The sequence below is a fragment of the Macaca mulatta genome, chromosome 6, assembly GCF_049350105.2.
Source record: "Macaca mulatta isolate MMU2019108-1 chromosome 6, T2T-MMU8v2.0, whole genome shotgun sequence".
Classification (NCBI taxonomy): domain Eukaryota; kingdom Metazoa; phylum Chordata; class Mammalia; order Primates; family Cercopithecidae; genus Macaca; species Macaca mulatta.
In genome coordinates, this window is record NC_133411.1 from 94,644,587 (window position 1) to 94,663,048 (window position 18,462).

Here is an 18,462-nt window from a genome sequence, read left to right on the forward strand (position 1 = left end):
GGGCTCAAACAATTTTCCTGCTTCAGTCTCTGAGTAGCTGGGACTACAGGTACACACCCCCATGGCCAGCTTCAACTAAGTTTTAATACTATTAATCTCAATACTGAAAAACAACTTTGCATTTATCCTTGAATAAAAAACTGGGAAGCCTCAGGAAAAAATAATTTCATGTCAATAAACCAAAAAATAATTCTTGTTACTAGGAATAAGACAGCAACGTTAATGTATCTTTTTGTAACTATAAGGCATGTTCAACCTATTAAAAATTACTCTAGAACATAATTATTCATTACAAGGCATTATAATAAGGATTCAGGCCAGGTGCAGTGGCTCACACCTGTAATTCAACACTTTGAGAGGCCAGGAAGATCGAGGCGGGAGGACTGCTTAATCTCAGGGAGACCAGCCTGGGTAACACTAGGAGACCCTGTGTCTACAAATTTTTTTTAAAAAAACTAGCTGGGCATGGTGTTGCATGCATCTGGTCCCAGCTACTTGGGAGGCTGAGGTGGGAAGATCATTTGAGCCTAGGAGGTTGAAGCCACGATGAGCCAGAATTCTGCCACTGCACTTTGGTCTGACTGACAGAGTGAGACTCTTTCTACATAACTAAATTTTATAAATGTTGAACATGGTAGCTATAAATAGGTGGAAGTGGAATAGTTAAAAAGAAACAGAAACTAAAAACTAACCTGGATTCAAATCCTGGTTACCAGTACATAATCTTACTAGTTATGTGAACTTGGGCAACTCATTTAATATCTCTGATCAATAGCTTCTCATTAATAAAGAGTAAATTAAATTATTAGCTAACACTCTTGGTTTTTTTTGTGGATTAAGTAGAACTGTGTATAAAAGTGCTCTGGAAACTATAATGTTAGGAAGGACTATTTTATTAAAGAACTTAACTACTGGACTAAAAAGAAGGAAGGTTTACTATTAATATTCCAATGAGATTCCAGGTATATTTGTAATGATAAGTGAAAAAGGATGGTAGTAAGATTAAAAAAGACAGTCTTTTCAAATTTCCAATTTCATGCCAAATAATCATTAATGTTTAATTATTTTTTAGCTTCTATAAATGTATTAGGCTAGGTTAGCATTTTTATGATATACATGAGAAACATGGTTATAATTTGTTGTCAATCAATCATGATTTCAGAGTCACAGGGGACCTAAGACGTCCTCTTGGATCCCCAGTTGAGAAAACTACGGTCCATTCAGAGAGGTAATTAATATGCACTCTCCCTAAGAATTCTATTTAAATAGAGATATAAAATGTTAAAGTTGGAAGGATTATTCAAAACATTGTTTTGTTTACTCTTTCCATCTCACAGATGAGGCTACTATGGTCTGTTCTGTGAGGTTTATTAGTAGGCAGTTCTCTTCATAAACTTTAAACATGAAAAGAACATTCAAGAGCTGATGGCACCTACATAGTTATATTGTCCATTCCTTTTAATTTTAAAATGAGGAAACTGAGGCCAAGAGCAGGTTAATTTCCCCAATGTCATAATACACAGTAGCAGCAAAAACTGGAAAATAACCCAAACCAACTGACATCTTTGATGAATTGTAGGATAAAGATACGGGTTATAAGTCTCTCCCCAATCAACCCCAACTACATTTTCTTTAGTATGATGGCTACATTGTTTTCATGATTTAAACAAAGAATAAAGTTAACCATTCTTGAGTAAAACAATCACTATTTTGTGTGTATATATTACTACAGATTAGATTTTCATGGGTTTTGATCTCAAATTTATCAACTACTTACAACATAAGTGGTATGTTTCTTTACTCAAAGCATAAAATATATTTATATAAATTGTGTTAAATATTTAACACTTTACAAGCTCAGTATAACTTACCTATCTTTTTTGCTTTTCCCTTTTTGCTGTTTCCCTGCAAGAATTCTTAATTCTTCTTCTGTAGGATGTTGATACCACCTCAAACTAAGCAAAAAAAGAATCCTTTTAAATAAAGCGCTTAAAATCACCAGAATTATTCTTTATCCTATATTTATTAAGTTTCATATTTGTGAAGACACTGTCGAGAAATATCAGGTGAAAACTGTAATCTGAAACAAATACTACCTCTTAAACTTTAAAAGGGTTTAGATAAACATCCAGCAGACACTTACCAACCACTTACTAGATGCCAGGTCCAGCAATGCCATTTGTATTTATATTTCTTACAAATGACAATGTATTAATACATATTAAGATTATACAAGCTTATTATTAAAAGTAAATGAAGTGAAGTCTGTAGCCAAGTGGGCAGGAGCACATTAATTCTCTACTAATCCCTCATTTGAAGGAACTGAGAATTATCTTAAAAAGAGAGTTGTTTGAATGAACTCTCATGTTTACAGGTAGTCTTTCCTTTCTTTTGCTTTTTTAATTTAGTTCGAGAATTCTCAAACTTTACGTGTAGAATAATTAGAGAAAATCATTGTATTACAAAACACTTTACTTTTAGCTATATCTAACCTTCCTCAGGTAAGGATCCAACAACTGGTTGTATTCCTCTCTACCACAGTCAAAATACTTTAATCTGAAGTGAATACTCAAGATCCAAACTAAACAGTTATTCCCTCCCAAGCACCAAGTGGCTCATCCTGAATTTCATGGCTTGCCTAGTCGTACCAACTATCTACCAATCACTTAAATTTGATATTTATATCTTATTTTCAATGTGCTCTCTCCACATGTTATTATTAATTCTGTTCCTCATCTCTTAAAATTCTAAACTCTGCCCTACTGCAGAGACCTTACTTCAGTGTATCTTCCTCTGAACATCTGACTACTGCAAAATTCTCTCACTGGTATCCTCCCTGCCTTCCTGTGGACACATTACTCATCAAATCCATCTGAGCTTACCTCTAGTTATTGTTTTCTTGTTTTTTCACCTTATAGAAAGGTGGACCACCTTTACTTATTTTCCATAATACAAATCTTATCAAGACCCATGTCTGTTTAAATCACTTCCAAGGCTCCTCACAGAGAAAAGCAATGAATAAGGCAGCTAGGCAAAAACTTTGACAAAGGCCCTATTATACAGGAAGAAATCCATCTAGTATGCTAGACCCCCCCCAATTCTTCAATTACAAAAATCTAGAATTTTTAAATTTGAAATTTCCCAATTGCTGTTACCCACCCCCCCCAAATAGAGATAGGGACTCACTTGGTTGCCCAGAGGAGTTGCAAACTCCTTGCTTCAAAGGATCCTCCCTCCTCAGCTTTCCAAAATGCTGGGATTACAAACATTAGTCATGGCACACGGTCTCTTTGATTTGCTGTTTTAAGAACACTGCAGGCCAGGCATGGTGGCTCATACTGGTAATTCCAGAACTTTAGAAGGCTGCAGGATTGTCTGAAGCCAGGAGTTTGAGACCAACCTGGGCAACACAGTGAGACCCTACTTCTATAAAACATTAAAAAATTAGCCAGGCCTGGTGGCATGCACCTGTGGTCGGGGGAGAGGATGAGGTAGGAGGACTGCTTGAGCCTGAGACGTCAAGGCTGCAATGAGCCATCATTGTGCCCCCGCTCTCCACTCTGGGCAACAAAGTAAGACCCTATCTCAAACAAAAACAAAAACAAAAAAACACACAAAAAACCCAACAACTGTAGAATTGGCAATCTGAGTACTGACTGAATATTTGATGATATTAAAAAATTATTATTAAAAAAGTTTAGGTACGATAATGAGATTGTGGTAATTTTAAAAAACTCATTATTTTTGATACATACACTGAAATGTAAAGTGGGGTAAGTACAGATGAAACAAGTTTAGCCACCAGCTATTAACTGTGATGAGTACACAGGAATTCATCATTGTATCTACTCCTTGCATACTTGAAATTTTCCATTAAAACATATATTACAAGGCCCACATCTGCATGGGAGTCATGCATTATCTCTTGCTTCTACAGCCTTTCATGATCTGACCGATGCCTACTTTTCCAGGTTCACCTTCAACCATTTTCATTTGAAGGTGACACTTTCTGGCTTGACAAAGTGACACTTTCTTCCTCACAAATTCTTTCATCCCTTGGTGCTTTCTGCATATACTCTTCTCTCCTTGTAAACACCTATTTCCCTACTTGGCAAACTCTTAATTTATCTCTTAGTGTTTACAAGCAGTCTTCTTGTGGTATAATAAAAAAAATACATCTGCTCTTTGTCCCCAGTTCTTGACACAGAGTTTTAAAAGTCCTTATAAACACAAGAGTGGTAGAAGTATCTCTGTTATGCTAATGAGGTAGGTCAAGGCGGGCCCCAGATAGCTGCAGGATGGAGCTGATTATCAGAAACACCAAGCACAAGATTAGAGGGTCAGGACTTTCAGGAACTTGACCTCCAGGGATGGGTCCTGGAAATTGAGTTGGATCATTGAAATCAATTCTGTATCAATGACTTAAAATTGTACCTATATAATGAAACTCAAAAAAACTCTGGACATCAAAGCTCAGAGGAACTTCCTGTTGGTTAACACATTGATATGCCCAGAGGGTGACATCCCCAGACTCCAGAGGGAAAGAAAGGGCATGGAAACTCTGCTCTTTCCCAGACCTAACCCTATGTGCTTCCTTTAAATAAAGCTGTAATAATAGATAAAGCAGTTTCCTAAGTTCTATGAATCATTCTAGCAGATTACTGGACCTGAGGGGATCATGGGAATCCTCAGATTTGTAACCTATTAATAAGTCAGAAGTGCAGGTGGCCTGGGTACCCTGAAAACTTGAGGCTGGTATCTGAAGTAGGGGCAGTCTTATGGAGAACTTGGCCTTTAACCTGTGGGATTTGTACTAACTCCAGGTAATTACTGTCAGAATACAAGCGTAGCATATCCAGGTGGTTTCAGATAAGTTGGATTAAAATTAAAATGGAATGTTACCCTAAGTGAAAGATTCTTGGATAAAAGATTTTATGGCTTTCTTGCTTTTTGTATACTTCAAAGCTAGTAGCTATTGGCATATAGTAAGTGCTCAAAAAGGATAACTGAACCAAAATGAATTCAGTTCTTTGCTTAATGAATTTAAGATAAAAAATATATATATCCCAATCTAAAAGTCCCTAAATTACAATAAACAGGTAAGGAGGCACTTCCTGAATTTATACTGAAGTCCAGAATTTTAACTTACAGAATTGATTCTCATTATTCGTGGTAGTTATGTTTTATAAAGTTGCCACAAACACTGAACCATTGCTCCTAGGGCAAATACAGGGTTAGGTTCCTGTGAGCTTCCGGTCATAACATTTTCATAAACTGATCAATACCCAAGCTTGTTTTATGTGTGTTTCTGTTTAAATATATCTTATTTAATATATATCATTGATTCGCTAACATTGAATTCACAGCCAAAAGCATAATTCATCCCTGAACAAAGCTTATCTAATACTAGTAATCATTAAGTATAGCATTTGTTTTGAGTTCTGTGCGTCATTCCAGCAATTTTTTTCCATAAGGCAGCCTTCTTGTGCTTAGGAGTACTAGACACTACCACCAGCACTATGCTTGGGGGTCATTTTAAACAGCAAGATCACCAATGAAAAGCAAAATTGTAAAAAAAATGTGGCCCTAAACAGATCATAAAAAAGAGATTTGTTTACAGTATGACAGCCAAAACAATAAGGCAGACTGTTGCCTTGTTAGACCTCAAGCAGGAGCATGCACGTACAGACCACTCAAATTTTTTATCACCGTCTATGTCCATGAATGACCACAAAAACACTGATTTTGGAATTACAAATACATTTTAGCAAGTAGGCAAATCCCAAAACAAAATCCCCAAATAATGAGGATGAGTGCATAACATTGAGAAGAACACTTATAAGAAATAACTCATATAAAAGAACATGATCCAGAATAACTCATGTATAAAGATTAAAATCAGTTGTTCAGCTCTGAGAAATAGTAATTAGTGAAAGAACTCTCAGCATAGGAAAAATTAGGTTTTATTTAGAGCCCTATAGTAATGAAATATTTTAAGACACATTCTCTACCTTTTTTTTTTTTTGAGACAGAGTCTCGCTCTGTTGCCCATGCTGGAGTACAGTGGCGCGATCTCGGCTCACTGCAAGCTCTGCCTTCCAGGTTCATGCCATTCTCCTGCCTCAGCCTCCCGAGTGGCTGGGACTACAGGCGCCCACCACCACGCCCGGCTAATGTTTTGTATTTTTAGTAGAGATGGGGTTTCACCATATTAGCCAGAATGGTCTCAATCTCCTGACCTCGTGATCTGCCCGCCTTGGCCTCCCAAAGTGCTGGGATTACAGGTGTGAGCCACCGCGCCCAGCCTTAAGACACATTTTCTTTTTAAATATACTCATGCTTGTTAAATCTTATTTTGTAAACTCATTTCTCTAAAATGGCTTAGATTTATTACATTTCCTATGGGATAACTCAGGGTTATCATTATTAGTGAGAATTATTGTTCAAAGTTGGAATCTAAGGATGCGTGATACTTTTAGGGTCACTTCTAGTCTGTAACTCACCTACCCATTCATTCATTTGTCAGTCACTTAGGGAGAATTTTCTGTATTCAGATACTCTGCTAGGCAGAGGAGATATAATCACAACCAATTAAAGCCAAAGCCCTTGCCTTTTTGATGGTTATATTCCAGTTGGGGGGTAAAATTTAATCAATTAAATAGTGAAAAATAAATTTTAATCCCACATGAAAGAATGAAACAAGTGGTGAAAATGTGAGAGACAGCCTTAGATATTAGGTGAGGACAAACTTCTCTGAGACATTTAACCAGCAACCTTAAGAATGAGAAAACAGAGGAAGAGCATTCCAGGCAGAGAACACCAAGTCCAAAAGCACAGAGACATGAAAGAACATAAGACACTGCAGTAACTAAAAGCCAATGAGGCAAGAGCTTCAAGGAGAAACATAAGAGGGGGCTGAAGAGGTAAGATGGGAACAGATCATGCAAAGGCTAATAGGTCATAGTATGGACTTTAGATTTTACGCTAAATAATGGTCTCAAAGCAATGTAGATAAATAATTCGATTCACATTTTAAGATCCCTTTCATTGTTCTGTTAATTAGAAGGAGACAAGGGCAGTGAATCAACAGGTCTTGCTGATGGACTAAAGGTAGAGAGTGAACAAAAGTAAGTAATAAAGGATAATATCTACATTTCTGATTTGAAGATGATGGTACATTTTCTGATATGGAAGAGATCAGGAAGAAATCACGAACTTAAAAATGCTGAGTTTTAAGTACCCATGAGACATCAAGTAAAAATGACAAGAGGGCAACTGCATATTAGAATCTGTAGTTCAGAGATAATTTGAGGTGATAATATAATTGTGATATCTAAATCCATAGGGATTAATAAAACCAACTAAAAAGGAACTAAAAGATAGTGTAACACTAGTTACTGAGAAAGTGAAAAAGTCAAGTTTATGTAGACAACATATGAACAAATTTGGCTACAAAGGGAAATAAAGCAATGGCCAAAAACCAAGAAATGGATATGGAGGGGCTTCGTTTTTTAAGGAGGAGAGAGGTAGAGCTGTGACTTCTTTATTTGTTGTTGTTACTTTAAATGGGAGAACTTTTTTTAAAAAAAAGTGTGTGTGGTAACAGGAATAATCCAACTGAAATGGAGCAGGTGATAAAATATATTTTACAAATTTAAAGATAAAGAAGACGGGCTGCACATTCAACCAGAGTTGTGGTTTGGTAGTATACAGATGAGAGTGATGGGCTCTGGTTTCAAGAGCTTAGGGTGAGGCTGAGGTAGGGATGCTTAAGTTTTCGAGAGAAAGGATTTAGGTTGAAAACGTTGTCTGAGAAGTACAGCATACAAACTCTGTCAGGCAGTATAAAGCAGCCATCTAAGGTCTGTGATCATAGATTCCAAGTAAAATCCAGAAGTACAGTTTCACAATTTTCTTTAGCAGTCAGTGCTGCATATACAGTTTGATTCCATATGCTATGGTTCCCAGCTACTACACTTTGTATTCTGGTCTCAATTTCCAGTCTTTTCCTTTGCTATTAGGTGGTATGTCTATCTCAGTAAAATGACTGCCTGCTTGCAACTGCTGCACTATGCGTGCCTTTCTAATATGGGCTTGGAAAACAGATACAGATATAAAAGTCATTAGAATGCAGCAAGTCAATGGTCACAAAAATACAATTAGAGAAAAATGCTTTATGATAATATGTTAAGCAAAGAACATGATGTAAAATTAGACATAAAATATATCACAAGCATGAGGGGAAAATATGAACAGAAACAATTAGAAATACAAAAAAATTTACAAAGTGACTGTCTTTGAATGATGGGAATATAGTTCATTGCCTTTTAATTTTACTTATCAATTTACTATATTTTTCCACATTATAGATATGTACTGTTTTTGAAACGGGAAAAATATATATTTCTTAGAAAATAGAGAGTAAGTATTAACAGAATCTCACTTAAAAACTCAGTTGGGTGTGGTGGCTCACACCTGTAATCCCAGCACTTTGGGAGGCTAAGGCAGGAGGTTTGCTTGAGCCTAGGATCTGAAACCAGCCTGGGCAACACAGCAAGATCCTGTCTCTAAAATAAATAAGTCTCTCATATTTAAGTTAAATATACAACTTTTCAGTACATAGCTTTTACCTTGGCTACTTGGTGGCTTTTTTCACTTATGCTCAGATTATCTGCAGTGACTCTGATAATAAAGCCAATCTGATATTGTACTCTACTAAATAATTAAAAAAATTTTTCAATGATCATTCTTACATAAACCTCTAATGTAAAATATTATCAGACTACAACTCATACTAAAACAGTTCAACACCACTGAAAAAATATGTAGCAGAAAATAATGTCCTGACCTAGACTTTATTTTTAAAATTTAAGTAGCATTTATAGTGTTTTAGAAATTTGAAAAAATAAAACTTTTAGAAATTTAAAATAGAAACCTAAATGTGAGCAAACACAGAAAAGCATAGTTTTAACAGCGCAAGCTAAATAAGCTTTAATACATAATCATATAAAACTCTATTTCATGATATACAACATAGGTCACTGCTGAATGTTTATGGTCCCCACCCCCCCAAATTTTTGTGTTGAAATCTAACACTCAATTTGATATTTGGAGGTGGGAACTTTCAGGAGTTACTAGTTCATGAGAGTGGAGCCCTCATTAATAGGATTACTGCCCTTTTAAAAGGAGGTCAGAGAACTAGCTTATTCTCTTTCCACCAGGTGATGATAGAAGAAGCAGTCTGCAACCTGAGACAGGGTCCTTACCAGAACCTGACCATACTAGCATGCTGACCTCAGACTTCCAGCCTCCAGAACTGAGAAATACATTTCTGCTGTTGATAAGCCACCCAGTCTATGGTACGTTGTAATAGCAGCCCTAACCTACTAAAACAGTCACTAATGACAGTTTTAGTCTCCATTCTAAATCTCTATAATTTTGACCAGTGGCGGGGAGGCTTAAGCGAAAACAAATACCACTTAAAACCTAGACAATCTTTCAGCATAAGTAGCTAAAATACTATTTGTTATACACATTATATACACTTGTTGGAAATTTTGATAGAATATCATGAACATTCTGGAACTGGAAGTTGGAAAAGCTAAGGCGAGGAGAGCAAGGACTCAGGCATTCCATAAGGGTGTTAGCTGAAGGTTTAAACCTTTCCCTTAGGTCATAGGTCCCACCTACTGTGCATTTGAATAGTAGGTTTCTCTCACCAGAGGGAACTTGCAGATTACTGGATCAGGCAACATGCAATAAAGAACAGGCACAAAGAATTAGAGCAATTGAGCAATTGAATATGAAGGTGATGTAACACCCTCTTTAATCGATATGGGATGAGACAAAAATCAGAATAAATCTGACCATAATATATCTTCAGTGAGGGACATATGAAGGGAAACAGCAGACCAAAGTAGTTTTAGGAAGATAAAGGGGTAGAGAAAAATGCATGAGGTTTGAACTAAGCAATTAGAAAAAACAGAAAGCAGGTTCAGCAAGGAAGCTATCACAGAGAAAAAGCAGTATCCTACTCCTCATGCAAAACCCACTATTCAAATGTACAAAGAATATAACCTAACACTTACCTCTCCAAGAAAAGAGGGGCCAAGCAAACTTCAAAACAAAAAGGAACTTTTATTACAATACAAAGTAGTGAATACTCTGGCTACAAATCAGTGGTATGTGGGACATGATAAGAACGTCTTTAACTGATATGACCAACTGTTAGAACAAGTGTTCCTTATATGAGGGAAAGCAGTTCACAACAGAGAAGCAACTTCTTAGGATTTTTATTCCCTTTTAGGAAGGAAAGAGAAAGAGATAGTGTGAGGGCATTAGGTTCTTAAACTCTACTTAATACTTAGCATGCTTTTGGTAATCAAATGCTGATGTGCTTTTTAATTTACTTTAAATTAAAGCTGATTATGTTGTCGTGAAGAATCCATAAGAATACAGCAAGTGAAGTGCATACTACTTATAACCTGAAGGATATATTCTAAAAGACAAAGTATGGCTCGAAAAACAAAATAGAAAAGGAAAATAATTTAAATAAATTACCCTGTAAACTGCCAACAAAAGTCACAGTGATTGTAAAAAAGTTGTATTTGTCTCCCTGACCAAATTTAAAACTCTGTTCAAGTATGACAGCTCCAGGACAAGATGTGGAACTGATGAGCAGCCATAAATTACATAAATACTAGACTGTGAATCAGACTTTCAGTTTCATTTATCAGTGTGTGAAACTGAGTAAATCATTTAAAACTTGTTTTGTCATTTGTAAAAATGGAGATAATATCACCTATGGCAGAAAGCAACTAGGTACTCACCAATCTTGTTTTTTATATCATAAGTATTATTTCCCAGCCTCCCCAGCACTTTGGCCAGAACTAGTCACAGGGCCCCAACCTATGCAATGTGGGTAAAAATGATGTATCTACTTCTAAGTTTGACACTTTAGAATATCCTGAAAGATCCACAGCTTACTCTGTCTTCACTCACCAACTGGCACAGCAATCTAGCAAGGGACTCTAAGGTAGCAGGGGGAACAGAGGAGCCATAAGGGAAGAAGGATAGCTCAGAGGATAGCTGAGCCCTTGAGTCATCATTTTGTGAAGGACCTACCTGGAGAGCTGCCCAATCCCTTTCTGATTCCCCATTTGACCCTGCTTCGTGTCTGAAGAAACTGAGAAACTTTCATTAATTTTATAACACTGAGATTTTGGAAGTTGCAACATATCACCACATCTCCCTAGCTCAATGAACAGATCTAAATGAAACAAAACATTTAAAAATTGTATCAGTATAAAGAAGTTTTAAACAATTATAAGGATAATATTAACGGAGTTAAACCAGACTAAAGACTATACACAGTTTCTTAAAAAAAAAAAGTTTAAAAGAACAGTCTAAAAAAATACTAATAGCAATATGTGTTATTTAACAAGAGCTAGAAAATAAGTCAATTTTTTAATATTAAAAATCAACAAACTGCTAATTTGTAAGTAAAAGTTGCTTATTCCATCAAGTATAATTGCTTATTTCATCAAGGAAAATGGCTTACTCATTAAGTCAACATACAACTGTCCCCAGGTATCCGAGGGAAATTGAGGGTAGGTGGGGGACCATCCAATACCCACAACACCCCTTCCAGGATACCAAAATCCAAATATGCTAAAACTCCTTATATAATGAAAGTTTTTATTTGCATATAAACTATATATTCTCCTTTATACATTAAATAATATCTAGGTTTCTTATAATACCTAATACAACGTAGATGCTATATAAATAGTTTTTATAGTGTTTTTTTAAACTTAAATTTGTATTTTTTTTCTGAATATTTTTGATCCACGATTGGCCGGTCAATGAGAGACAGGGACAGATTATTTGACACCAAAAGAGAAGCCATAACTAAAAAAAAAGAACATTTATTTACAATTTAGGATACCAATGGAATACATGAATATTAACATGATATATACAGAAACAAATTTCTTCTGTCATACTCATGATTAATCTCTGTTATCTACACATCTATTTACTTGAATAGTTCTTTTAAATAGTTCTATTCAATATAATCACTCCCAAGCCAGCCTATTCAATATAGTCACTCCGAAGCCATCCTACACTATTCATCGTTGTAAAAAAAAAAATCATGATCCTCTCCTTAAATTCCTTTAATTCCTTTAAGCATTTATGGACCCTAAAGAATGCCCTCAGATTTATCAACCCAACTGCATCATATGATTTAAAATGCAAACTGTCATTTCTCATCAGTAATATTTTAACATAGGCAATTCAATTTATAATTTTAGGTTTTTTTCTGTTAAAACAGAATCATTATATATTACAAAAGGCTCATAAAACAATAATTATGCCAAAAGGATAAAATCAATAATTTTATTCAATTGAGATAAATGACAACATGACCTCAAAATTTCAGGATTTAACATTAAAAAAGGTAAATAATCTTAAAAAAAAAAAAAACAAAATTGAGAGGAAATGAAACTACCTGTAGCAGAAAAGTAACCATTACTAGACTGTCTCGATATCCTTAGACCCTGATATGGCATTAAAGGCAGCATTAATTAACATAAAAGTTAATCTATTTACAAAAGCAAGTCAAGATCACAAAGAAAACCAATTTCGTGTTGCTTTTTAAAGGCTGAGCTTACCCTCAAATTATCTATGTATACTTATGAAACATTCTTATCAGAAAAAGATTGTAAATATAAATCTTCCAATATTAATAAAGATAATCAGGTTTTTGATCTCTCAGGCTTTAGTTTTCACTAGTGAGCATAAATTTTATAGAAATAGATGGAAAGTAGAATATGTAACAAGATGAAAATGCACGTACACTAAAATGGGACAAAATTGTCAAGGTCTTTACAGACAAAGGAGATATGGAAGTGACATTACATCATAAACATAGTTTAGAAACACACAATTCTCAGGAGAAAATAAGCTACCTTAATGTACGTTATGTAGTTTCCTGAGACCCTTTTTACTTCAAATTAATGATAATTTGCCCAGCTGATGTTTATCTTTTCCTGGTCTTCGAAAATGGTTTAGATAAGTGAAATCAGTAAACAAGATCGCACAGGCATATTAAGCCTACACGGTTAAAAAAAAAATAGTTAAAGATTATTGATTTTCACTTATTTTACACTTCACCAAAACTTTAGTCATTATTTATTTTTCTCCTAAAAATGTGCATTTGTGAACTGCTCTCACACATTCATTATACATACACACACCTGTGTATCATATTGTTCCAAACAAATTTTAAAGCAGTCTGAATAATATTTTTCAATATTAAACATCAATATGGAAAAAGTAGAAAGCATAGAGAAGAATATAAATAATTTAAAACAGAAAAAAAATTCTGTGAAGGAAATTTAAGCTTTGTAAATGGGAAGACCCTGAATGAAAAGTGTTATTTGTCATGTAGAACATAAAATCATTACTAGGACAGGTATCCATTTTTTTCTAACTTTAATAGGCCTAACCAAAAGAAAATGGACATACAAAGCAGTAACAAAATTTGGTTATTTAACTGAAATGAATAATTTAAGTAAATAGTCACGGTACCAAATTTATCACTTACCTTTCACAATTATACAGGATTTTGGCATGTTTTTCTGTGTGCAGACTTTCTTTGATTTTGCCCCACTGTATCTATATCTATAGTTTTTAAATCTAATTTTTTGGGGGGTGGGAGGTACATGTTTCAGCAAGTCTACTTAGCTCCTTTGTGGAAGGAGTAGGGATTGTGAGCTTACAGTGTAGTAGACAAAATTAAAATCCCACAACACAACTTCATCCCCTTCCTTGCTAAATTAAACAGTTTAAAATTCTTTGCAGTAAAACTGAGACCTCCTAACATCTATATTATAATAAATTCTGGACTGAGTCACCAATAGAATATATGCTTTCAATATTTTCTTCGAACAATGGTAAAAATATTTAAGCACTTGGATTTACAATTTCTCACCCCCTTGTTGACCAAATTTTTTTTAAGGTAATTAGAAAAATATGTGGTGTTTTCAGTGCCCACAGACAGAGAAAAAAAAAAGGCAGCAGTGAGAGGACTGAATTCTTGTCCACGACCCTATTACCTTTGTGCTAAACAGATAAACTAAAAATATCTCAAACTAAGAGTAATAAGAAAGCTAGAGCGAGACAATCCCAGAACTTTGGGAAGCTGAGGTGTGAGGATCGCTTGAGGCCAGGAGTTGAAGAATAGTGTGGGCAACATAGCAAGGTCTTGTCTCCACAGAAAAAAAAAATAATAATTTTTTAAGAGAAACAAGAAAGCTAGATTTTTCTTCTGACTTCCCTTTGTTATACTTTTAGAAACAGTAACTAGGAAGTTAATCAGTTTGGTAAACTAGAGATTGAAAGTGCCAGGTGAAATCAGCCTATCCTTGCCTTACCTGCCATTACAGAGTAGCCATCGAGCAAGAGAATAGTGAGGTATAATCTTCTGCATGACACTGGCCATCACCATGGTAACAACCAGCTGTATACCTATCACACCCTGTGTAAAAAAAACAAACAATTTTAATAATGAGTGAATTTGGATTTGGGAACATTGCTGGAAAACTTTCTGTACATTTTGAAAATTACATTTTAAGAAAAATGAGTTTACTATTAAAATACATTACTCTCAGCCCTCCATATCTGCAGGCTCCACAACTGCAGATCAAAAATATGCAGGAAAAAAATACAGTAAAAAATAATACAATTAAAAATATATTACAAATTTTTAAAAATAGAGTATAACTATTAACATAGCATTTACATTGTATTAGGTATTATAAGTAATCTAGAGATGATTTCAAGTATAGAGGAGGAAGTGCATAGGTTATATGCAAATACTATGTCATTTTATATAAGGACTTGAGCATCCTCAGATTTTGGTATGGGGTGGTACTGGGACAAATTCCCTGTGGATACTGAGGGACAACTGTTAAATTCAGGCAATTAGGTATTCAAGATCACATAGTTTAATATAAACTTAAAATGATTTAGCATACACATCTATAATCTATTCTCAAGAAATGTTCTGCATAAATTAAGGATATCAAAATGAAGTGGAAAGTGATTTCTTCATCCTTCTCCAATTTACTCAACACACTAAAAACATTAGCTTGACAAGCTTTAAAAGTAATATGCCTGTTTTTAATCCTAGGTGGTAGTGATCATAAACCATTAACTGTACTAAATGTGATGGCAGAACTGGCCTGAAAGTCACTAATAAAGAAAACTGAACTCATGCTGTTACCACCCACTTCCAGTGAATAAGTCTTAATGCCCAACAATTTATCTTAGTTTACTCTCATCAATCCCTCCCATATTCTCCATGATGGCTAATTTGAACCTTCTTTCCTCTCCTCACCCCTCCAACTCCCTTCAAACGTCTAACTCTCCACTCGGTAGAGGACATCTACTTTACAGGAAAAACAGATACAATCAAATGGGAACTCTCTCACTTCCCACCAATAAGCTCACAAAGTCACTTGTATCTACATCTGTCTTTTCTTATACCCCAGAAATAATAGAGCATCTTCTATAGAAAGCAAATCTCTGTATCTATGCTTTAGAGCCCACTCTCTTTGATTTTCAGGAACTTCTGCCATTGAATAGTCTTCCTCTATCTTCTTTAATCTCTTTTCTATTTTGAATCCTTCCTATCAGCATTGTGTAACACCTGTAAGTCTCTTTCATTTTTTTCTAAAGAATAACAATAATTTCCCCCTGTTTGACAGCCTTCTCTCAACCTCATATTCACAACCACTTTTCAAGACTTGTTCTCACTGTTTCCATTTTCTCCTATCTCCCACACAGTATCCATCTGACTTCTACTTCAGCATATTCCACTGAAACATATACCATAAAGGAAGATCACTCCATCTCGACAAATTATTTTTCCTCAACTTAAATCTCAGTAGTATACTTCATGGTACACCACGTTCCTTGCTTTATTACTACATTGATGATCAATCCTTTACCCTCCCCTTTGCTGGCTCCTCCTCTAGCCAAGCACTCCAAAAACAAAGTTGAATTCCTACCTCAAACCTAATATACCAAAAAAGCACTTAAAAATGTTAAAAAATTTAAGAAGAAAAAACAGTATGGCCTATTGGTTTAAGAAAATGGATTCTGAACCCAAACTGCCTCAGTTATAAGCTGGTCTCCATCACCTATTAGCTATATGACTTTGGACATGTTATTTAATTAAACATTCCGCAAGTCTAGTTCCCCTTCTATAAAATGGAGTTAGAAATTCCATCTACTTCATCAAGCTGTGGTTAGAAACTGTGCCCAGTACAGAGTTATGTTAGTACTATTTGTTTTTATTGTCATTGTTATTATCACTACTAGAAGACAAAATTTTTCTTACGATGTCAAGAATAAAGACTTTCAAAAAGAGACAGCAGTCTCCTAAATGATAAAGAAGACCAAAACAAGTTGAAAAAATAAAATAAAATTTCTGCATGAAGAAACTATAATATAAACAATGTAAAAACATTAACTGGGGAAAAGTATAACTCATCACAAAGAGATAAATTTACTTATTGGATATTATAGAGATTATAAATTATAGTCAAAGATCAATTGCCTAATTTAAAAAAGAAAAAAATATGTCCAGACAGTTCTCAAAAAAGAAATTAAAAATGGTTCTTAAACAGGACCATTTTATTTATTTATTTAACTTTTATTTTAGGTTCAGGGGTATATGTGCAGGTTTGTTATACAGGTAAATTGCATGTCACAGTGGTTTGGGGTACAAATTATTTCATCACCTAGGTAATGAGCATAGTACCTGATAGGTAGTTTTTCAATCATCACCCTCCTCCTATCCTCCATCCACAAGTAGGCCCTAGTGTATGTTGTTCCCTTCTTTGTGTTAATGTAAACTCAGTGTTTAGCTCTCACTTATAAACGAGAATATGTAGTATTTGGTTTTCTGTTTTTGCGTAAGTTTGCTCAGGATAAAGGCCTCAAACTCCATCCATGTTGCTTCAATGGACATGATCCCATTCTTTTAAAGGTTGCATAGTATTCGATGGTATATATGTATTTAACACCACATTTTCTTTATCTAGTCTACCATTGATGGGCATTAGGTTGATTTCATGTCTTCGCTATTGTGAACAGTGCTGCAATGAACATACGCATGCATGTGTGTTTACAGTAGAATGATTTACAGTCCTTTGAATGTATATCCAAAAATGGGATTGCTGGGTCAAATGGTAATCTGTTTTAAGTTATTTGAGAAGTCGCCAAACTGCTTTGCACAATGGCTGAACTAAATTACATTTCCACCAGCAGTGTATAAGTGATTCCTTATCTCCATAACCTCACCAGCATCTGTGATATTTTGACTTTTTATTAACAGCCCTTCTGACTGGTGTGAGAGACACTGTCTCACTGTGGTTTTGATTTACATTTCTCTAATGATTAGTGATGTTGAGCATTTTTTTTCATATGCTTGTTGGCCACATAAATGTCTTCGTTTGAAAAGTGTCGCTTGCGCACTTTTTCTGAAAAATGTCTGTTCACGTCCTTTGCCCACTTTTTGAATGGGTTGTCTGGTTTTTGCTTGCAAATTTGTTTAAGTGCCTTATACATTCGGAATATTACACCTTTGCCAGATGCACAGTTTGCAAATATTTTCTCTCATTCTGCAGGTTGTCTGTTTACTCTGTTGATAGTTTCTTTTACTGTGCAGAAGCTCTTTAACAGAGTATAATTAGGTCCCATCTGCCAATTTTTGTTATTGTTGTAATTGTTTTTGGCATATTTGTCAGGAAGTCTTTCCCAGGTCCTGTGTCCAGGATAGTATTTCTTAGGTTATCTTCCAGGGTTTTTATTGGTTTTTTATTTTAGGTTTAAGTTTTTAATCCATTTTAAGTTGATTTTTGTACATGGTATAAGGAAGGGGTCCAGCTTTAATCTTCTGTATATGGCTTGCAGTTATCCCAGCACGATTCACTGAACAGGAAATCTTTCCCCATTGCTTGTTTCTATTGATTTTGTCAAACATCACATGGTTGTAGGTGTGGGGCATTATTTCTGAGTTCCCTATGCTGCTCCATTGGTCTATGTGTCTGTTTTTGTACCACTACCATGACGTTTTGGTTACTATAGTTTTGTGGTATAATGTGAAGTCGAAGCTTTGTTTTTTTGTTTACTTAGGACTGCCTTGGCTATTTGAGCTTTTTTGGTTCCATACGAGCTTTTCTGGTTTCATATGAATTAAAATAGTTTTTTCTAATTCTGTGAAGAATGTCACTGGTAGTTTTGATAGGAATAGCATTGAATCTGTACACTGCTTTGGGTAGTATGGCCATTTGGACAATATTAATTCTTTCTATCCATGAGCATGGAATGCTTTTCCATATGTTGACGTTATCTCTGATTTCTTTCAGCAGTATTTTGTAATTCTGGTTA

General features: G+C 35.0%; 1 protein-coding gene across 6 annotated transcripts in view; it reads right to left on the reverse strand.

Moving 5' to 3' along the window:
* Nucleotides 1-18,462, reverse strand: part of TMEM161B (transmembrane protein 161B) — a 73,827-nt gene that overhangs the window by 31,267 nt on the left and 24,098 nt on the right. For 4 of the 6 annotated variants that reach the window (XM_001085376.5, XM_078004965.1, XM_078004964.1 and 1 more), the window contains exons 2-3: nucleotides 14,439-14,542; nucleotides 1,872-1,955 (exon numbers count right to left, since the gene is read on the reverse strand). In XM_001085376.5, coding sequence (XP_001085376.2) covers nucleotides 1,872-1,955; nucleotides 14,439-14,542 — 188 coding nt within the window. The remainder of the gene's footprint in view (nucleotides 1-1,871; nucleotides 1,956-14,438; nucleotides 14,543-18,462) is intronic. The other 2 variants (XM_028849564.2, XM_078004963.1) reach the window with 1 other exon arrangement.